Here is a 23,287-nt window from a genome sequence, read left to right on the forward strand (position 1 = left end):
TCTGTGCTGTGGGCTTTTCACTTCTCTTGGTAAGACAAGTGCTGAGAAATAGAAATATAATGTGAACCACAAATGTGAGACACATGTAATTTTAAATTTCTTAAAAGCCACATTTTAAACCATAAGTACACAGGTGAGATCTATTTGAAGTTATATTAAATCCAGTTGATTTTTTTAAGTAAGCTCTACACCCAGTGTGGGGCTTGAACTCATAACCTTGACGTCAAGAGTTGCATGCTCTACAGATTGAGCCAGCAAGGCATCCCATGAAATCCATTCTAATGATATATTTTAGCCAATATATTTAAAATGTTTCAATATATAATCAACTTAAAAATTATTAATGATATCTTTTACATTTTTCTATAAGTACTAAGTTCTTGAAATCCTGTGTGTTTCACACTTACAGTATCTCTTAATTTGGACTACTCACATTTTGAATGTTCAATAGCCACGTATGGTTCAGGGCTACCATACTGGATGTGGACTATTCAGGTCAAAACATCAGAATGCTGATGGGAGTGACAGACCCAGAAAAACCATCTGTTTATCTGATACACAATTTTCCAAAGTTCCTTCTCCTTACAACCCAGCATCCAACCTAAAACCATCCCCAGGACAAAGGCCTATCTTCTTCCCCAGGCCATGTAGATGGAGTAGTCTCAATGCTTATGCTCTCAGAAAAGCAAAGAGACATAGGTGGACAGCTAAAGGTGAAAAGAAAGACATATACGGAGTGTAATAAAGATGCCAGCTTAGAACATGTACCAGTATTTCACATATCCGTAACAAACCTATCATTTACTGACTAGCAATGAATGATACAGGGGCACCTGGGTGGTTTAGTCTGTTAGCGTCTGACTTCAGCTCAGGTCATGATCTCGCAGTTTGTGCGTTTGAGCCACGTGTCTGGCTCTGTGCTGACAGCTCAGAGGCTGGAGCCTGCTTCAGATTCTGTGTCACCTCTGCTCTCTGCCCCTCCCCCGCTCATGCTCTGTTTCTGTCTCTCAATAATAAATAAATGTTGAATGATATATATTTAGGAATTACCAAAATTTGTAGGATACTGCTTATTTATTTTTGAGAGAAGATCAGAATCACTTGTATACCCATGCATTTAGAAAAAAAAAAAAAAACTTAAGGTTAATGAATTGTTTAATATCTGCTGTGTATTTTCCCTCCAAAAAAGATTATTCTTCAATCATCATATCATAGATGCTAAAAAAGGAATTTGGCCTTTAAATCCATGAAAAGAATATTATAAACATTGCCTTGTTTTACTAAAATAACATATACTTAAAAAATAAAAATAAAAACATGGAAAAATCTTGGCCAATGAAATATGTATGTGGTGTCTATTCAATTAATCAAAAATATTTTTTTCTTGAGAAACTGTGGTGTCAATTATAATAGCATTGATGCAATTTTTGAAATGCTCTAGAGAAATTAAGAGTGAAGAATAAATCACTTTCATAAATAAATGCCATGCACTATTTTCGTGCATGAAGGCTTACTTTCAGAACCCAAAGACATTTGTCTTTTGAAGTTCTTTCACTGTTTTCAGTCGCAGTCAACAAAATTAACAGAACAGCTTTTAGCAGGGAAGAAAGAATAGTAACTGTTAACATAGCTGAGAATCATTCTACAAGGGTTCTGTCACAAGTTGGTGGTTTTCTCTTTCTGTTAAGAGCCTGTTAAGAGAAGTTGGTCTCACGGTAATTCATCCTACCCATGGCTTTCTGGGTTCCAATGGGGAGGTATCCTAGTGACTACATTAGTGGTCTTGAAATGAAGAATGGGTGAAAGATACAGAAGTCTATGAAAAGTATTCAGTGAATGTAGGCAGATAAGAAAGAGTACATAATTTTTTGGTTAAAAATAGAAATTTTGCTGTGGGGTGCCTGGGTGGCTAGTAGGTTGAGTGTCCGACTTTGACTCAGATCATGATATCGTGCTTTGTGAGTTCCAGCCCCATGTTGGGCTCTGTGCTGACAGCTCAGAGCCTGGAGCCTGCTTCAGATTCTGTCTCCCTCTCCCTCTGCCCCACCCCCACTCACACTCTCTCTCTCTCTCTCTCTCTCAAAAATAAATAAAGATTAAAAACAAATTTAAAGACATACAAATTATGCTCAAGTAATCTAGGTGTGAGCTAAATGGGGCTACTCAGCAATACCATGCTTCATGCAGAAGACAGAAAACTAGTCTTTTGAGTAGGCAAGGGTCTGCTTCCCCCGCCCCTTTATCTGCTCATTTAGGGGCAACAGGAAGTTCTTTCTCCCCCCAAATATCTCCCTACCTTCTCCAGGGAGAAAATTCTTGAAAATATTAGAGAACTGTTTTTCAAGTTAGCTAATTCTCTCACCCATTAAATCCTTCACACTCCAGTGTGAATGACTTAATCAGGTAACTCTCCTCCAGGACAGAGTTCATTGGGAAAGTGAGAAAAAAGTGGCCTTTTCTTTACCTAGGCCCAGTGTATAAAAGGTGGGCCCTGATGGGAGTCATTTCCTACCACTTTAAGAAAAGCTGCACTTCAAAAGGTTCTCTTTCCCCATGTATCAGTCACAAAAATGGAAGCATACAAGCACTTCATACATACCTCCCAGTACTCAACGGTTAAACATAAATAATTCTGTAAATTAAATAATGCAATCTTCAGGGCACATAAGGAACATGTACAGTGTTTTTAAGGACACTTACAATATATCCTCAAAGAACAGTGAAATTGGTCCATAGGACAGAGGTAAATCTGATTCTCGGGTTTTCGTAAATACTACCTCCTGCATATATACATACTTAAAATTATGCATGTGCTTCATTAAGTATTGAGCATAACTGAAGCAGCAGGTTGAGCTGATTTGCATGAGAATACCCCATAGGCATTTCCTTCACCATATCCCCATCCCCTTTAATCCCTGCATTAGTCCTGCCTGACTGAGGGGATGCCACTAGATAACTACCAGAGAATGGGCTAGTTGGCAGAGGAGCTGATGACGGTCTACTTGTTGGTCATCACCAAAGTGGAAAAGAGGCCATTCTTGTGGGCGAGCAAGTTTGGAACATTATCACACTCCACTAAAATACCCTCAGAGAAGACTAAAACAAGACCTGCATCCAAAATAGAAGAGACACGGTGCTGGAGAGAAAAGAGAAATGGAAAGACAAGAGTCAGCAAGACGGAAAATGTCCAGGTGATTCATTTAAAAAAGTTACTGTTAAACATTAAGCCTAAATGCGAGCAAGAAACCATCCATCTGCAGACAGGAAGAAGAAAACCATGGCCTACATTAAGTAAGCTATGACAAATACAAAGATGTGAGCAATCCTTCAATTTGGTGCTCAGAGAAAGTATCTGCCTCAGCTGTATCTCATTGCTTTCCTTCTTGTTTAAACAGTTAAATGAATAGAAACATAGAAATTAAGTGTAAGTAGTAGCAGAATTGGTAGTCATTTTGAAGAATTTTGCTTCTGAAACTGCTCATCAGATGATTAGATTATCAAAAAGGAATTACCCCATGTGAATTACCATCTGTGTCTGGTGAAAAAACACAGGCATTCCTGCTGGAATCCTTAGATTTAGGATATCACATCATTAGGGGAGGTAGGCAGAACAGACAGTTTGGGGAAAAACAATATAAAGACTTTTAGAGCATAGCTGTGTGTATGTGTGTGTGTGTTTCACACATACAGAAGCATTGGCAGAGAAATATATCATTCAACGTACATATACTTGAATTGCCCAAAAGTTAAGATTATTGAATCTTGGAACAAAACCCAAAGAGGAATAAATAACCCTGTCTCCAATACTTACAGCTATTGTAACAACAGTGCGGTCTGCAAAAGCCGTCATTACCACTTTCTGCAAAATGTTTTCCTGTCAAAAAATAAATAAATTAAGTCTGAATTTTCTCTGGACTTCTTTTTCTTGCCATACTATTCCTCCCTAAGACCAAAGACCCTCAGGCTTCTGAGAATTCCCGGCTCTTGTCTTCTGAGGAAGGTATGACAGGGGGCAGTGCCAGCAGCAAGCTTATGCTGGGTTCTGTATGTGTCTTCAAAAGGCCAATAAAACTCAGTGATCAACCCAGAATGACTGATAGACTTGTTAACCAGGGAACTGGAAGGGGAAAATGAAATTAAATGGGCATGGAAATGCTCACTTGAGTTATACCAAACAGTATGTATTCAAAACTAATAAAACCCTAAAATGGTGTTAATCTTTGGGTTAGAAAAGGGAAAAAGTAAAAATACATGCCCCAATTCAGATTTTGACCCATAAAACAAGAACCATCTAGGCAAAAACCATTTTTATCCTTACCACAAACTCTTACCATTATACCCTGAAAGATGTTTTGGGTAATGATTCTCTCTCTCCTAGGGGAAAACTTGATTCCTAAGTCTTCTTAAGTTTATTTATTTATTTTGAGAGAGGGAGAGAGCGAGCGATCAGGAAAGGGCAGAGAAAGAATCCCAAGCAGGCTCCATGCTGTCAGTGCAGAGCCTCATGAGGCTCGATCCCACAAATCATGAGATCATGACCTGAGCCCAAATCAAGAGTCAGACGCTTAACTGACTGAGCCACCCAGGCAACCTGATTCCTAAGACTCCTAAGTCTTAATATGAAGACTTCCTTCCAGTTAAGGTGGCCTATTGCCCATTAATTCATTCTCTCTTTCTCTCTCATCTCTTTTAAGGCTATATTATACTTATGATAATCCCCAATATTATAAATCATTAGTAATTAATACTAATTTTGATGTAGTTATGTTTATTTAGTGAATTGGCTTAATTAGAAACTATTTTATATGCTTCAAATTATGTTAACTTTGAGAAGGAGATACAACTTTCTGTAATTGGTTAGAATTACTAGAAAGAAATGATGTCAAATTAGCATCTCCATGTATAATTGACTCTTAATAATCTTGAAACTGTTTCATATGTCTGGATATTTTTTACCCAACCTAAAGTGTGCAGCAAGAGAATAGCATACGTTTGTGGATGTTTTTTATTTTTGTCCTTTCTGATGCCAAACGTCTAATATCAAGTTAACTTGTAAAAGAACAACATTAATTGCTAGCTCATACAGTTTGTGGTTTAATGTGACATTTTCTCCACTCCATCACATTCTTCTAGACAGATCCTTCTTGGGTGTATTTAACAGTTTTAAATAATTTCTTTCAAAAGCTAAAGTTTCTGGCTTGTTCCTGTGATCACACTGAGAAGACCACTGTCAGTTCCAGTGAATCCTTCTTCTTCAAATTGCTTTAGAAAATGATGATTGATTTTGTTTATCAATTTCTATTAAATAGAAATTTGCATATGTCATTTTACAACTTCCATGGCATAAGACTTGAACACTTGAGTACAGTACAGTACTGTTGTCAACTGAGCATTGGAATTTTACTGCTTTAAGAATTTATCAAAAACTGGGGTGTCTGGGTGGCTCAGGTGGTGAAGTGTCCGACTTCAGTTCAAGTCATGATCTCATGGTTTGTGAGTTTGAGCCCCACAACAGTGTTGATAGCAGAGAGCCACTTCAGATCCTCTGTCCCCTTCTCTCTCTGCCCCTTCTCTGCTCTCTATTTCTCAAAAATAATTTTTTTTAAAAAAAGAATTTATCAAAAAGTGATGGCAAGTTTATTTTATGTTTACTGGTGGTAGGAATTGCTTTAAAAGTGTCATGTCTCCTTTATCACAATTTTCAACGTGCTATCATCTGTTGATTAAAGAAATGAATGAGAAGACACTCAAAACAACAGTACTGAGGATTCTGAACCCAGTTGGGGAAAAATAAGTTGTAATTTTTACGTGTGTCTCTCCAACTCTTCAATTTAAAAAGCGGAGATAATGTACTCACTGTGGCCATGTCAATGGAAGCTGTTGCTTCGTCCATGATGAGAATGCTGCTTTTGCGGACAAAGGCCCTGGCAAGGCAAAACAGCTGTCTCTGTCCAACGCTAAAGTTCTCCCCACCTTCAGTGACAACTGCATCTACATCAGAGAGAGAAGCAAGGATTTCACTAAAGAAATGCTACTAACATTTTCCTTGAGCAAAGTAGGGGAAAACAGTTATGTCCTACAAGAGCATGCTGGACCTCACTGTACTGCTGCGAAGATTTCATAGTGGGAGGGCAAAGAGGAATTTTACTTTGGGAAAATGAAGATGATCCTGGGCCATCCTATCTTTGACAACAGATTGTAAATTACCTCCTTATACTAGGATATAAAATACATTCGGCACCTTGAAGACTGGAAGACCTTAGAGGTCATTTAATTATTGAACATAATTATCAAGGGGGATTATTTATTATAATTATCTGAGGCCCAGAGAAATGAAGTGGCTTGCCCGTAATCACATAGCTAATTTGTAGTAGAGCTTGATGAGAAACAGAACATTCTTGACTCTAATATCCATTCTTTTTTCATTATACCATCCCACTGGACTGTAAGGTCCATGTGGTTAAGGACTGGGTTTGTTTTTGTCCATCAGTGTGTCCATCTGACATAGTGGCTGAATAAAACATTGTATGGATAGATGAATGTTACATCCTCATTATCATTTTTGTTTGCTTTCATCCATATGTCATAAACTGTCCTACTATGAAGTTAAGATAAATGCTGTTTCCAAAACATCTCTTTTATTAGGTTTCAAACACTTCTTCTTAGGGTCCTGGAGGTAAATTTCTATTGATCATATTCTCATTGCATCAAATTTTTATAATTTTTCACGCTTGGGGGCTATGCCTTTATCCTCCAAATTTTAATTTACATAATAAATAAGGAGGGTGATGGAGGTGATGAATATTCTTCATCAGAGTTGGCCTGAACCAGATCTCTATCAAGCAGTTGATATAATCTTTATGGGGACAATGAGCATAAACAACACTCGATTACATTGTGTAAATACAATCCCCTGTTGCTTACACTGTACCATAACCCTTGAACATCATGCCCATGATTCAAAACAGGTGCATGCATCTTTCATGTGAGTGAAGAGGACTATAAAGTTTTCATTGCCTGTATTCCAACTACTAACGGTGTGAGTGTCTGTACCACGAGAAGGGTATATACGCATTATCAATTTCTCAAGTAGACTTACTGGGCTTACCATGAGAGACGTCAAAAATTATGATAGGAAAGTTCTTCCAGACCTCTGGAATTGCTCCCACGGTCTAACACTGGCAAGGTCAATAAAACTACCCTTAAAGACATGCTATCTCAATTTCTCTTTGTGGGATGCCTTCGCCTTGGAACCTAATTAAAATAATATTGTTTTTGAGTAGGTCCTCCTAACCAAATAAACTAATAATAAACATGGTTTTATTTTGGAGGCTGATTTTCTTTCTAGATGCCAATACAACACAACCAATATGGGAACTACATGTTATTTATTAAAATTAAAATTTATTAAAACAATTTTTATTAAAATTAAAATAAAATAAAATTTATTTATTATTCATTAAAATAATTAAAATAATTTATTAAAATATAATTTAATAAATGTTTGATTTATTAATATTTAATAATTAAATTAAATTAATATTTAATTTATTACTATTTAATTTAATCAACCAGCTCTGATCTTTCTGATTACTTTCTTAAATTAGTTCAGATTTTTTTTAATGTTTATTTATTCTTGAGACAGAGACAGAGCATGAACAGGGGAGGGACAGAGACAGAGGGAGAAACAGAATTTGAAATAGGCTCCAGGCTCTGAGCTGTCAGCACAGAGCCTGACGCGGCCCTCGAACCCACGAACTGTGAGATCGTGACCTGAGCTGAAGTCGGATGCTTAACCGACTGAGCCACCCAGGCACCCCATAAATGAGTTCAGATTTTAAGTCCAAAACAATAAATATTCATTTTTATGAGTTGAACACTGCATTGTACACTTTGTTGTTTTGGTTTGTTAATCACTTTCTTTCATTATTCAAGTTGTTGTTTTATTCTGTCATCATTTGCCAGAAGTTGTCTACCTTACTCTTGAGCTAAATTTATATCAGTGATTGTTTGAGTACGTGTTTTATCCCTTACACAGGTGGCTAAAACTGATACTGCAGCAAGGTCATAGAAAATGATGTCTTCACAAAATTATGTTACATAAATATAAGAAACAGTCCCTCCTGGGAACAAAGAAAATGGTTGCCAATGTGGAGAAACTGCCTGCTACTAAATGGTACCTCCTACTTTGAACTTAGTAGCCACTTCAATCCTTTTACTCATTTACTGAGGGTTAGAGGTCATGTAGATCATGTGAGTAGAATGATCACAAGGAAATATTCTGATTAAAATGACCTGTACCACTAAAGGTGAAAAGACTGAAGAGTTAAGTGTATTAAGAGGAATATTTTAGAGTGTTCATATAGAACAGAATTTGTTATAAGGTTCATCCTTTTGCATCCCATGCAAATCATTAGATTTTAAGTGTCCTAATGACCTTTTGGAAATTATTTTAAATATAAGGGGATTTAATATGAATTATGTAATTCTAGCATAAAATATAGATAGAGATATATAGAATTAATTGCATATGTTAAAATAAATGTATTCTTTAGAAAACATACCTAGACCTCCTGGCAGGGATTTGACCATATTCTTCAGCTGAGCAATTTCTAGAGCTTCCCAGAGTCTGTCATCTGTGCATTTACACTCTGGATCTAAATTAAATCTGTAGGGGAAGAAATAAGTTATTTAGTCAATAAATAAAAATAAAGGAATTTTTACATATGCTTGCTTATTGCTATTCTTTCCTGAAAATGTAAATCCTGGGGTACCTGGGTGGCTCAGTTGGTTAAGCATCCAACTCTTGAAATCAGCTTAGGTCATGATCTCAGGGTCGTGAGATGGAGTCCCTTGTTGGCTCTGTGCTGGGCATGGAGCCTGCTTAATATTCTCTCTCTCTCTCTCTCTCTCTCTCTCTCTCTCTCTCTTTCATTCTACCCCCGGCCCCCTGCACTCACACACGTGTGGTTTCTCTTTTTCTAAAAAAAATGTTAAGTCCTGTTTGTTTTGGTTATTATTATATCCCTGGTACCTAGAACAGTGCTCAGGATAGAGCAGGCATTCAATTCATGTTTGATGAATAAATGAATGACCTCAATGTTATGAACAATGTTTTCCGATGATACAGTTAGTATATTTATACGTGAGACATGACATGGTAAAATTCATTATGTGGATTTATCCAGTTTCATATTATGTTTATGTAACTTGAATAATGTCTAGCAAAGTGTTTCCACAGAACTGATGATTATATGGGAACATATAATGATATCTACATGAGCTGTGCTGCACCAACCACAATAGTAGTATTCATCATAAATATATTCAGAGATAGAAATTCACTATGGTATCACTAAATAACTTGATACATCCACAACTTTTTTTTTTTTTTTAATTTTTTCAACGTTTATTTATTTTTGGGACAGAGAGAGACAGAGCATGAACGGGGGAGGGGCAGAGAGAGAGAAGGAGACACAGAATCGGAAACAGGCTCCAGGCTCCGAGCCATCAGCCCAGAGCCTGACGCGGGGCTCGAACTCACGGACCGCGAGATCGTGACCTGGCTGAAGTCGGACGCTTAACCGACTGCGCCACCCAGGCGCCCCACACAACTTTTATTTATTTTCTTAAAATTCTTTTTTTTGAGAGAGCGTGAGTGGGGGAGGGGCAGAGAGAGAGGGAGACACAGAATCTGAAGCAGGCTCCAGGCTCTGAGCTGTCAGCACAGAGCCCAACGTGGAGTTCTAACTCACAAACCATGAGATCATGACCTGAGCCAAAGTTGGACTCTTAACCCACTGAGCCACCAAGGTACCCCTACACAACTTTTAATTAAAATGATTTTACAGCTGAATATTGAGCAACCTTACATACATTTTCTCTTCAAGACAAAAAGAAGTGGCAAATACTTCTTTGTAATTAAGGTAGAGGAGGGGAGCCAGAGAGAACAAAGGATGTATGGAATGAGAGACATGACCCGGCAGATAATGCCATGGTGGGCTTTGGAGTCAGACGAACATTATTTGGAATTGGAGTTATAACACTTACTAAGTGTATAAACATGGACAAATTAGAGCTTCTCTGAGGTTTAAAATTTTCGTATGTAAAATAAGGATAATAATATGTATACTAGAGCAATGCTTTGAAGATTTAATGAGACAATATATTCAAAGCACTTAGAAGATAGTAGATACCTAGATACTGCCATTCTTTCTTTCTTTCGTTTTCTTTTTTTACTGTGGGAAACCATAAACCAGGTATCGAGAAGATTGTAGCGGCTTCTTAAAAGCAATTTTGGCTGAAAGAGTAATTGTGAGGGATAGGGGAGCCAAGGGATTCAATGAACTTAATATCTGCTGAGCCCAGGCCAGACGCATAAGCAATAGGCAGGATATCTGTAAAGGCAGAACACCTTAGAAATGTCTGTCAACAATCGCTGCTCCAAGTACAGAAGAAAAAGTAGCTTTTGTGGAGTCAAACTTAAAGAGCAGAGCTCCTAGAAATATATAAGGGACTGGCTTCTATAGGTTAATTCAGCAACTCTAGGGTTTCCCAATCCAAACTGTTGGTCAGAATATTTGATCTTATCATCCTTATTTTGTTTGTTTAATTGCTTTTTTATTTTTAATTAAAAAGTAAAAATTTTTAATTATTTTGTATTTTATAATACATGTGTAATGTATTTTAAGTAGGGTCACACCCAATGTGGGGCTTGAATTCACAGCCCTGAGATCAAGTGGCTTGCTCTATCCACTGAGCCAGCCAGGTACCTCTCTGATCTTATCATCCTGATAACATTATTCACACCTACCTGAAAAATAGTTCTGAGTAAAACCCTCCCATGAGCCAAAAGGTAAATCCTGAAGCATACAGATTTCTGTTGAATACATCACCTACCTAATAGAACCACTGAATAGTATTGGATCCTGCAAAATGATTGAAAGTCTAGAACGTAGTGTGTGCAGTGGTAGTTTTGAAATGTCTATCCCATCAATGACAATCTTTCCTGTTAAAGAGAAACAAAAATTATAAGCACGTAGTAAAATCAAAAGAAAAACAATATTGTTTACAAACGGAAAGTACTTGCCGGGTTCAGGGTTGAAACTCAGAAGATAAAGCTTTCCATTTAAGTATTAAAAACATCATTATGCATCTCTAAGAAAAATATACATTTTGGTGATACTTTATCCTATGTATTTTCCCTTAAGGAGATTCTCAGTTTCTATTCAATTTCTGTGGTTCATACAAACCAAAAGTACTTTTTCTCCTTAATGGGTCTTCTTTCTTCCGATATTCCTTTACCCTCCTTCCTTGTTTATTTTCCTTCACAAGATATTCTATATACATTTACCTATCTGTTTTAATTGTCTTTTTCTCCTAACCACAATAATAACTCCTTGAAGACAGTGATTTTTATCTAAATTATTTACTCTTGTATTGATTGAACAGAACATTGCTTTGCAAATAAGAAAGGAAATTCTATGACATACAAATCAAATTTTAATGAATTTCTCCATACTGTGTTTAGACTTATCAGAGACTTGTGCAATCTTGATGTTTTTTTCCTCAAATTGATAAGCTATTTTATCATATCACTTTGTGTAAAGACAGTATTGCCCTATGAAATGAGTGGCCAGGTGAAAAATGGCAGGTGGGAGTCCCTTTTCCAGCTAGAGTTAGATTCAAGAAGAAGCAAAGTGATCAACTTAAACTTCTTTCGGGAGTACCACATTATCTATTAAAATCTTAATAGCTTAATGCTAAATAAGAGAATCAGTCATTGATAGTTCACATGGAGCCTAAAATCATGTTTCTGGATTCGTGAGGAAGGAAAAGGCTAATCTAATATGTACAGTTACAGCCACAGGTTTTTTGTTTTTGTTTTTTGAATGAAAAGTGTCAATCAATTGTCTTTGGATTATGTCATTGACTTACAATGCAAAACCACTGAAAGTCCTCAAAGTACCTGTGTATTATTACTCACCATGGAAGGGCAGGCTGCTAACCCAGTGGCTGATGCCTACTCTGCTTCTGAGTCTAAACCCTGAAGAGACTTCAATTCCTGTTCATCTGCGCTGTTCATAAACTGACCTCTTTATCTCACAAAGCTGTTGTGTAGATTACATTAAGTAATATAAACTGTCAAGTATAATAAAAATGTGAAGTACTATAATTGTCAGCATAATCATTTCAGATAATAATAGGAAGCACTTCCTTGAGCTCATGATCAAGCACATTGCTGGATCCCCTTTTATTCAAGATTGCTTATGTGCTGGGCTATTTATAGGCCACTTGATAGACTAAATAATGTGACATATTTTTTCTAAAGCAAAGATTAAATTATTTTCACGTATCATATTAGTAATTTTGTGGATGCATAAATATTTTTGTATGTTTTCAACATGTGCTTGGCAGTTTGCAGCTTTGCTGCCTCACAAAATGTTCAACATCATTAAACCATGTTACTAAGATGATAGTAAGAGTCATGCAGCAAAATTAATAATGTAGATTACTTATCTCCTTGCATTTTTTTCCTTTGATGGGAATGGATATATTTTTAGTTTCCCCTATTCCTTTCTCTTAAAATGCCACCTGAATCTACTGCTGTTCAAAATGGATGGTACTGTTTTCGTTTTACCAGTTTATTAGAATTCTTCAACAACAGTCTCTAGAGTTGAGTTCAAGGCTAATAATTTTATTAGCAATTCTATGTTCATTCTTTACTTCTAGAGTGTTTATCTGGGACACCTACCTCAAGCCATGGGTTGCAGGACACAAAGTCCTTATAAATATTCGTTTGTTATTTCTGCAGGATTAGGTAAGTTGATGTTGCATTTTTTTAAGGAAAATCACCACATAGTCATGAAAAAAAAACTGAGTTAGTAACTTACCATCAAATATGTCAACCATTCTGAAGAAAGCCAGAGATAATGATGATTTCCCACTGCCAGTTCGGCCACATATGCCCACCTAAAAAAGCAAATGTCACCCAAAGAGAAGAGGACACAGAAAACGGGCAAAAGTAGTTTTAATTTAGACAAGATACCATGGTGAAACTGCATTTCTATTTAAATAGTTATAATAAATCATTATTCTTTTCTTAGGGCTCCTTTATGTATTATCATTAAGATGAAAACATAGAATCCTCACCAATCTTCAATGACTTCATTCTAGCTCTTTTGATGTGTATGTGGTTGTGTTGTTTTTCCTTTATGGCTTAATTTTTGTGTTTAGTGTATTGTTGGTCTAATAAGTAAGTATTCAACTTTATCTTAGAAGTGATGATATTATAACAAACAAGACTGATTCAATTTTTTTCTGCACATTTTCTCTTTTTAAAGTAACTAAAACAAACCATTTTGGGACTAGAGCTAGTACAAATGCAAAATTTCTCAAGGGGATGTCCAATATGGCTTTGAGCCAGAAGCCAAAAATTTGGAAAAACACATGTATTGTTGATTTCCCTGATCTTCGTGGGAGACTAATGAATGGCAATATAACTTAGAGAACATGTATTTTATCCTGATCCTATCTCCCCTCTCTTTTATGTAGATAATTTGATCTGTAAAGTACCAGGAGTGTTACATGAGCCCAGTGAGAATGTACTTGGCTGGATGTCTGAAGAGCTTAGGTAGTGATAAAATGGCTCCATCAAAGGTTTTGTATGAAACAAATGGCAATGAATTCCATACCTTTTGCCCAGGTTTGATGTAAGCCTTGACGTGTTTAAGAACAGGTTTCAGATTATTTTCGTATCTGACACACAGATCATGAATCTTGATCTCCCCTTCCTGTGGCCAATGTTCTGGAACTTGAGAAGGGTCTGGGGGGTGAGGGTGGAGTAGGGGAAGTCAGAGAGAGAGGAAGAGAGAGTGGAATGGAGGGAGGGAGAAAGGGACAGAGAGAGAGAGAGAGAAAAGGAAGGAGAGAGTGACAGAAAGAAACATACGCATACTGATATACATTTATACATACAAACATATACTTTTTTGGTAAATTTAAAGTAATACTGAACCAAATGCTATGTCTTTTTAAAATTAAAATTACATTCAGAGTAAAGGCCTATTGATTAAGAACTTTCAAAATAGTTATTTTGTGTTTGTTTTGGAGCATGAACTATCTCATGTCTTTTCTGCATTCCATAACTTGATTCTCTTTAAGATAGTTATTCATTCCTTTGTTCAGTCAGTCAGTCATGAAACATCTGAGTACTTAAAATGTGAGAGGTATTGTGCAATGTGTTGGAAATATGGAGATGAAAGACACACCTCATGGTGCTCACTGTGTCCTGGGGGAAGCATACAAGTAAGTTGGTGTCTGCAACACTGCAAGGAGAGTCAGTGATGGAGGCCAACCCAAGGTGCTCTGGGAGCACAGATGGTGGTAACCTGAGAGTTCCGGGAGGGTTTCCAGAGGAGATGGTGGCTGAGATGAGTCTTACAAGGATAAGGGGTGGTGAAATTTGTTTCAAATATATATAAAGAGAAAAAAAGATAAAAAGAAAACCATAGAAAGAAACCATAGTATGTTGGTATGGCCAGAGTAAAAGGTGTGTAGATAGATGATGAGAGATGAGACTAGGGTAGGTGGGTAAGGATCGACTAATGAGGAGTCTAGTGATCTTAGCTTAACTTATCTGGGTTCTGTCCTTGAAGATCTGGATAGCTATTGAAGTATTTAGGCAGAAGAATGCATTTTAAGCATGAAATTAAGAAAGATCATTCCGTCTTCAGTATTGAATTTCCTGCCAATTTTATTCTAGCAAAGCTGAGAATCTCAGTGAGTAGTTTTAAGATCCAAGTTTCTTGACATCTAAGTTAAATTGATCTTGAGAAAGAAAACACAATAGTTCATAGTTTAGGCTGGTAACTAATGTAATAAAGTCCAAATACTTTTTATAATTCTCTTTAAATATTACTAGATAATATCTATTTGGATTCTGGTTGTATCCAAAACTTTTCAGGCCTACGTAGTCATATTATTTCAGGTATACCTTATAAAGCAAAGTCAAGATGAGAAGGGATTCTCTGGATATTAAAGTGGAAAACAAAAGCAAAAAAGACAGTGTCTGACACACAACTATCATTTATATAAAATAAACACTTAAGTGAAACAAAATAATATTCAGAACAATACCCATGGTGCCTTCATAGTTCTCAGACTCCATAGTTAAGAAACTGTTCACTTTCTTCACTGCCCCCATTTGGACCTCCAGGTCAGCCAAGTTCCTCACAACCCAATTCAAATAATTGGTTATCTGTGTCAGGTGACAAAAAAGTTAACACGTTTAAAATAAAGTAGCAATCTTTGTAATCACTGGATATTTTAGGATAGGATGACTTGGACAGTTAGTGTACATCATGTGCTATGACTTATAAGTGCTGCAAGATATCAGAGACCAGGGAGGGTATCATGGGATAAAGCAGGCAAAGAAAGCGTCCACTCTTCTTCAAGTGTCCTCAAATGTCAGTGTTGTGTAAACTGTCCCCTGCTTCCCTGCACAAGTTGTATTACCTGTTTGTACTTCTCTCACTTATATTCATATTCATTTTAGTTTCTCAGAACGGGTTGTCAATGACTTAGGACAAGGATTTCACACCTCGGGAGTGCTCTCACCATAGAGTTTGAGCAGTTTCTAAAAACTGACTCACAGTATAAGAACTGAATCCACACTGTCCTAAAATGCTGAGCTTGTGCCCCATCCTACCATTATTTGCAAGATGTCATTTCATTATGAATTTCAAACTGCTCCTCTAAATCCATGAATAAGAACTGACGATGACTATAGAAAGCACCTCCAACACCACATGAAAAGAGACATTTTCATCCATACCTACCGTAAGTGCATACAGAAGACCCAAGCCCACCAATCCAGAATTGGAAGACCCGCTGATGGATGCAATGGAAGCAGTGAGGACAATGCAAGCTCCCAAATAATCCTAAAAAGGAGCAAGTAAAAAAAAATGCTAAAAGATTTTCGTCGAGTTCTCATACAAAAGGTACCAATCAATTTAGAGAGGTGGGTACTAAGACAGTACACATAAATTTCAGGGGAAGGTTACCTAAGATGCGGATGAATGACAACTCACAATATTAGGGCTGGTGTGGGAGTAATTCAGCACTCTCATTGCATCTGTGCAGAAATGGATTCATACAAGTTAAATAACTTGCCAGAAATTAAGCTGCAGTTGGTGGCACCACCAGGATCAGATGTAGGGTTTCTTTTTCTCCTCCCCCACCCTTGCTATAGCATTGTGTTGCCGGACAAGTAATTATTTCGAAACTTGATTTACTACCTTCAATTTCATGTGTGCTTATGTCAGAGTTGTGATCTAGCTCCCTTGTGCTATATAGTAAGGGCTTGGCAGAAATTTGCATCTGGTTAACTTTAGATTCTTGTCTAAACTGTTTGTCAAATATCTAGGCTTAGAGTTTGGGACATTAAGTCTCCAGATTCCATGTAAATAAGGATAAGGGTTTATATTTGTTCTTAAATGGGAAGTGTGGGCCTGTCTTAGAGCATCTGGATGAGCTATGACTCAATGGTAAACTCTTTTGTGAAATTTTTAAAAGTTCACTGAGACCAGTCTTTATCTCAAATAAGAAACAGGGCACAACCATCCATTTTCAAACACCTTGTTCCTTCCCATTTCCCAGCAGTCTTAGTCATTGTTATGTCTTATCATTTGTAAAAGAAATCTTTCAAACTTTTCATGCTGATGAGTCACATGTTCCAGAAGCAGGTAGCATTTCGGGCATGAGCACTTCTACAGTTATTTTAAGTCTCATCTCACTTGTGACCTTTCAAGTCTAGATATGTCTCTGATCCCTCAAAAAAAAAAACAAAAAAAACAAATAACTAGATGCTAAGACATTAATGACAGTAAAAAAAAAAAAAGACTTTAATGACAGTAATGGACTGCTTAACATACTGGAGTAACAAGTGAAGTTACTCAAATCATCTCCCATGTGAGCTTTCCGAACTCTTTTTAAAACAGCTCCAAAGACCTAGTTCTTGAGGAGCAATCAGTAATCCCAGCCTTGAAATCAGAGATCTGGGCTCAGACCCTGACTTTGCCAATTACCAGACAAATAATTTAAACCCCTTTGAAACTCAGTTTCTTTGGAAAATAGAAATGATACCTAATTCAAAGACTTTGAAAGGACTAAAAAAGATTAAATGCCCGTTAGATTTCACCACCTCCATGTATCAGGATGTCTTTTTTCCTCTGGATGATTTTCAAACGTTTGAAGCAAGCTTAAAAGTTTATGTGCATCATAAAACATCAAAGGTTAAAAGAGGCACTAAAATTTAATTCCATAATGATTCCCATGATCTTTATAAAGAATAAAGAAAGAAATCATGCAGAGTTACTCTCTTGAGGCAGTAAATTCCAAAGAGGTAGTAAATGCTCCTTGGATTGCTTCTTCCAATGGGACCATGTGTTAACAACTTGTCACATCCCAATTAGACAGTTCTTCTTCATTTTCCCTTTATTTGAAGCAACAACTACATGGATGCATAATCTAACCAGTCTGGGCCACTCTTACATCTTACAAATGCCAACATGCTCCCAAAATACTTCTAAAATATTTACAGCAATGTGAATTTTTCCTTCCAGCCCTCTGTCTAAAGTTAGTACTTTTGAAGTTATGCTGTAAATTTGTAATTTCTATATTATCTTTTTAAAAAGGACTTATACAAAGTTTCTGTGATAAGTACCAGAAAGCAAGTTAGTATCAGGGGATACTTTGAGCAAGGTCCTCCTTCTCAGTTTGATATAAATAAATACACCATTCAGCTTCTGAGAAATTTCTGTGGGTAATGTACACATTAAGGCTTTGAAACAAGGCACATTTTTATTAATTTATATTCTCTACTTTCTCCCAGCTGGCCTTATTGGGAAGAAGAGCCTCATTCATTCATCTATCTATTGATTTATTCATACATTCATTCATTTATTTTCAAGTCTTTACTTAAATTCCATTTAGTTAACATATAGTATAATATTAGTTTCGAGAATAGAATTTAGTCATTCATCACTTACATACAACACCCAGTGCTCATTACAAGTGTCCTCCTTAATACCCATCACCCATTTAACCCATCCCCCCCCACCTTCTTTCCAGCCATCCTGTTTGTTCTTTATAGTTTACAGTCTGTACAGATATGTGTGAAATCATATATGGTATGTGTCTTTCTCTGATTCACTTAATTCAGTTAGCATGATACACTCTAGCTTCATCCATGTTGTTGCAAATGGCAAGATTTCATTCTTTTTTATGGCTGAATAATATTCCATTATATATGTCTACTACAACTTCTTTATCCATTCATCAGTTAATGGAAATTTGGGCTTTTTCCATAGTTTGGCTCTTGTTGATAATGCTGCTAAAAACATCTGGATGCATTTGTCCCTTCGAATCAGTATTTTTGTATCTTTTAGGTAAATATCTAGTAGTATAATTGCTGGATCATAGGGTGGTTCTATTTTTAACTTTTTGAGGAACCTCCATATTGTTTCCCAGGATGGTTGCACCAGTTTGTATTGCCACCAGCAGTGTAAGGGGGCTCCCTTTTCTCCACATCTTCGCCAACATCTGTTGTTTCTTGTGTTGCTAATTTTAGCCATTCTGAAGGTATGAGATGGTATCTCGTTGTGGTTTTGATTTGTATTTCCCTGATGATGAATGAAACTGAGCATCTTTTCATGTGTCTTTAGCCATCTGGATGTCTTCTTTGGAAAAGTGTCTATTCATGTCTTCTGCCCATGCCTTAACTGGATTATTTGGTTTTTAGGTGTTGAGTTCGATAAGTTCTTTATAGATTTTGGATACTAACCCTTTATCTTTCTGCTGTGCAGAAGCCTTTTATCTTAATGAGGTCCCAATATTCATGTTTGCTTTTGTTTCCCTTGCATCCCAGACATATCTAGTAAGAAGTTGCTATGGCTGATGTCAAAGAGGTTGCTGCCTCTGTTCTCCTCAAGGATTTTGATAGTTTCCTGTCTTATATTTATGTGTTTCATCCATTTTGAATATATTCTTGTGTGTGATGTAAGAAAGTGGTCCAGTTTCATTCTTCTGCATGTTGCTGTCCAGTTTTTCCAATACCTTTGTGGAAGAGACTTTTTCCATTGGATATTTTTTCTTGCTTTGTCAAAGATGAGTTGACCATATAGTTGTGGGTCCATTTCTGGGTTTTCTATTCTGTTCCATTGATCTGTGTGTCTGTTTTTATACCAGTACCATACTGTCTTGATCACTACAGCTTTATCCAGAATTGTGATGCCTCCAGCTTTGCTTTTCTTTTTCAAAATTGCATACATTCTTTTAAAAATATAACAACAAAATAATCCCTGAGTCTCAACAATGGAAATTAGACAGTAGCCCTAATATAAACATTATAAAGGAAATGCAAAACATTATGTACTCAATCTCTCTGTCTCCTTCTGACTCTTTTTCTCTTTCTCTCACCCCTCTCCCCTTCCATTAAAATGACTATGGAATCGTTATATTTTATATTGGGGCTTAGATTCACTTGTTATAGAACTAAATAGTAAATGCAATTAGATGATTATTTAAATTATTTTCTATTACATTAAAATGGTAATTCTGGTAATAGATAGTTTACCCTGGCAATAAAGCCAGCATGAGAAGTAAAAACAGATGAAGGAGGGAAAGGAAAAGGCTGATCAATAAGTTTGAGTTAATATATATTTTCTGGCTCTCTTTCATATGGCTAATGTTTTTAAAACTGCTTGTAAGGTTTCCATTATGATAATTAGACACTATTATTTTAATTATTATCACAGTAAATAAAATATGCCAAAATTTACTTATAAGAGATAATGTTTTTGGTTTTTTGGTTTTAAGAGATAATGTTTTTGACATCTCAGTGATAAGGCATAGCTTCTTAAAGTACATTTATAGCACATTTTCAGTGGATGAACCCATTTTCAAAATCTACAGTCCACTAAATTCGAATAGATATGAGGGCTTAAAAGCCAGGATGTCTGTACCTATATCAAAGCTATATCAAAGTTATTTTATTTATTATAAAAATATTCTTTATCTTTTTTTTTTTTTTTAGAAAGTACTATCCATGTTGTCTTCTGGTTAGACCAAACTAGATATTTTCAGTTCACTCCTAGATTATTTCCACTGCTCAAAGAAATTTTTTTGTAATGAATTTGGAATTTTTTGGAGGCATTTGATCATAATTTTACCTTGATCTGCATAAGAAAGGAAGCTCTTTTGTGCACAATGTTTATCATGAGAACTCATAGCAAAAATACTAAATTCTATTAACTTCCCTTCAAATAGGACAAGAGTATAGGTGTGTGAAATTGGTGGATAATGTAAGAGTTTATGCTAGCTCCCTACTTTTTGTTTCTTTACCATTAAACTTAAGCAATGTAATGAATTACAAAGTGATTGTACAGTTATACCTTCTTTCCTTTCTTCGCAAATATGTGAACAACAAAATGGCTTCAAGGCAATTAATTAAGAAAGGAGAAGCAGCTGGTCTGAATAACTCACACAGGAGATCAAATACTTAGCACTTAGTGGTCACTAGGCAGCATTTATTCTACTGCTAAGTCCTTACACATACTAATCAATCAATTCACTGAATAAAAGCACCTGTGGTCAAAACGATACAATGGAATGACAAATTCAGTTTAGGAAATAGAAGCTACTGCTTATGTGAACTGCCAGTTCTCAAAGAGGTCCCCACCAGAGGACCTTTTATCTGTCTAGTGATAAATTATAACTTCCATCGAGTTTGTGAATTCAACACTTCCCTCCAGAAGAGAAGCCTTTGATTTTCAAAGCTAAAAGAGAGGCCTCTTCTTGGATTTCCAGTGATTCAATGGCATCTATCTATCTTTTCTATAGTGAAAACTATAATTCTATAAAGCAGACTTGCAAATAGTTAATAGAGATTCAATCTCTTTCCTTTTGTAGCCCTCAGAAGTACTGGTCTATGGCACCACTGAGTATCTGGGGAAATATATCAGGGCCTCCAAAGTATAAGATCAGTGCACACCTGTCTGTTGTGGAGTTATGAACACACAAAAAAGCTCTGTGTTGCTTCATAAAACAGGCTCTCGTGCAAGCTCACCCTGAATACTATTTTCACTTCAGTCTGTTGATTCTAAAGACTTTCTTTTTTGGCTTCCTAATGTGAATTTTCTTTTATCCTTTCACCACACAGCAAGACAAAGCCTTGGAAAGACAGCCTTTAGATAGAGTTACACAATTTTCACAAATGGAAACACTGGTGCCAAAGAACTGGAAGTGTTTAGTGCAGAGGGCTGAAGAGAAAATGCCATGTCGAACCAGAGAACGTAAGCAGCATTCAAAGGTTAGGCTGTAGTGACACTCTGCACGTGATTGTGGCCCCCTCCACTTGGCACCCACAGGAAAAATGCTCCCCTCTCTGCCAAAGCAACCTGGGTGGTCACGGTCTTGCTAGTTTTCCTCCAGCCAATTAGTTTGCTCTTTTAGACTCTTGTCCTTTTTCGATGTGAGTGTATGGTGACCTTTATCTTTTTTTGCTAATTCAGAAGGAGTATGAAATGAATACAGTGGTCAGGGCTACCTCTTCCATAGGGAAAGCTGTTCACTCAGAGAAGGGGAATAACTTGTGATTGTCTTAACTCTCACTTAAGTTGATTAGGGAAAGAAATGAGAGCCATATATTTAAAATAAATTAGAGAATGAACAAAAATTGGATGGGGCTCATGGATCTTCCCGAATCCCACAAAAGGTGTTTTTCTCTGGTTTCCCTTCCTTTCTTCTTGAGATTTTCTGTCCAGGGAATCCAGTGACATTGCTTTTGAAAGCTCAAATTGAGAATGAAGAGAAAGGGAGGCAAAAAATAGCCACAGAAAACCACAATAAATTTTCTCCCCTTTCTCTTCATTAAGGTGATGAGTGAATTAGAGTTGGTGAAATCCCTAGATCTGCATCAGGATCTCCCCTCACACAGGAGAGCAAACACTTGCTTCTTCTGATTCATGCCCAATGCCCCAACCTTCCTTGTACCACTTTAGTTGTGTTTCTGCTCTGAGAACTCCAAGAATATTTGCTATAAGCAAATATTTTTCCTAATTTGCTGAGTAATATGGCAAAGAATAGAGAAAGGAGGAGTTATGTCAATACTGTGGGTTAAGTAAGATCAATGCAGATTCACTGCAGCAAATAGAAGTTTTCATTACTTATTTTTTAAATGACTTACAAGACTATGTCCACAGCTGTCGGAGTCAGAGAACAGTTCACACCCTAGTCTCCAAGGTCCTATATCTCAACATTCATGTTTCTGACAAAAGGTCCATTTATTTCAAGTTGAAATTGTGTCTCCGGTGATGTGGACATGTCCACAGGAGGACAGTAGTAATGAGTTCTTTATATGTATACAATTAGGAGAAAGGTTATTTCCTAATAGGAGTTATCTAGTTAATTTATTCAATACTCCTACTGTAGCACATGTTTTTGGATTACAGCATTTATATTCAAATAAATATTCTGATATTTACATACTCTAAATAACAGCCTGGTTCTAACGAACACTCTCAATGTACTCAGAAAAAAAAAAAAAACAGAAAGAGAGTGAATCTGACTAGTTTTAAGTTGGATCACTGAGGGCTGTCTAGAGGGGTGTGTGTGTGTGTGTGTGTGCGCGTGCACACCTATATAAACCTATATACACCTATATAAACTTATTGACACACACAATTAGGCAAAAGAGACAAATCATATACAAAAGACTGTGGAACTTGATTTCTGTCTGCAGATATGCCTGGAAGTTTGCAATGAATCAACAAGTTCCTTACAAAATTTACTTTTATCCATAAGAAATAGAAGCCAAAGATTCCTGATTTATTTTTGTATTGGTTTTTAAGGGAGAGCTCTGGTAATGAGATTAGACAGCAAATGTTGGAAGGATTAAAATACACAGAAAACAAAGACAAGACATACTAACAAATGTATTATAAAGGAACAAAATAGATAGCAAAGTCTGCCCTTCCTGTTTCAAATACCAGTATTTTCTTTCAGTTTCTACAGTTGGAACTAGAATTCTTTTACATTCAGGTTGGTCTGCTGCCTTTTCACTTGGGGGTTAAAGTAACGGGCCATGAGTCAAACTGAACTAAGCCATTCTGAATCTGGCCACTCTTCCTCTCTAATTTTTCCTGACTTCCCCTTTTTTGGCAGTCTGAAGGCTCTAATATCTTGTCTTCTGGCTATGAGAGTAGAACATACGGTTTGCTTGAAGATT

At 36.5% G+C, this 23,287-nt stretch overlaps 1 protein-coding gene across 6 annotated transcripts in view; it reads right to left on the bottom strand.

Moving 5' to 3' along the window:
- ABCC9 (ATP binding cassette subfamily C member 9) overlaps positions 1–23,287 on the bottom strand; it is a 138,779-nt gene that overhangs the window by 2,633 nt on the left and 112,859 nt on the right. For 4 of the 6 annotated variants that reach the window (XM_030321917.1, XM_030321922.1, XM_030321915.1 and 1 more), the window contains 9 exons: positions 15,840–15,941; positions 15,139–15,259; positions 13,695–13,825; positions 12,894–12,972; positions 10,900–11,008; positions 8,565–8,668; positions 5,858–5,991; positions 3,812–3,874; positions 2,961–3,136 (listed from right to left, as the gene is read on the bottom strand). In XM_030321917.1, coding sequence (XP_030177777.1) covers positions 2,999–3,136; positions 3,812–3,874; positions 5,858–5,991; positions 8,565–8,668; positions 10,900–11,008; positions 12,894–12,972; positions 13,695–13,825; positions 15,139–15,259; positions 15,840–15,941 — 981 coding nt within the window. In that variant the 3' untranslated portion in view covers positions 2,961–2,998. The remainder of the gene's footprint in view (positions 1–2,960; positions 3,137–3,811; positions 3,875–5,857; positions 5,992–8,564; positions 8,669–10,899; positions 11,009–12,893; positions 12,973–13,694; positions 13,826–15,138; positions 15,260–15,839; positions 15,942–23,287) is intronic. The other 2 variants (XM_030321920.2, XM_030321921.1) reach the window with 1 other exon arrangement.

The sequence above is a fragment of the Lynx canadensis genome, chromosome B4 (genome assembly GCF_007474595.2).
Source record: "Lynx canadensis isolate LIC74 chromosome B4, mLynCan4.pri.v2, whole genome shotgun sequence".
Taxonomy (NCBI): Eukaryota; Metazoa; Chordata; class Mammalia; order Carnivora; family Felidae; genus Lynx; species Lynx canadensis.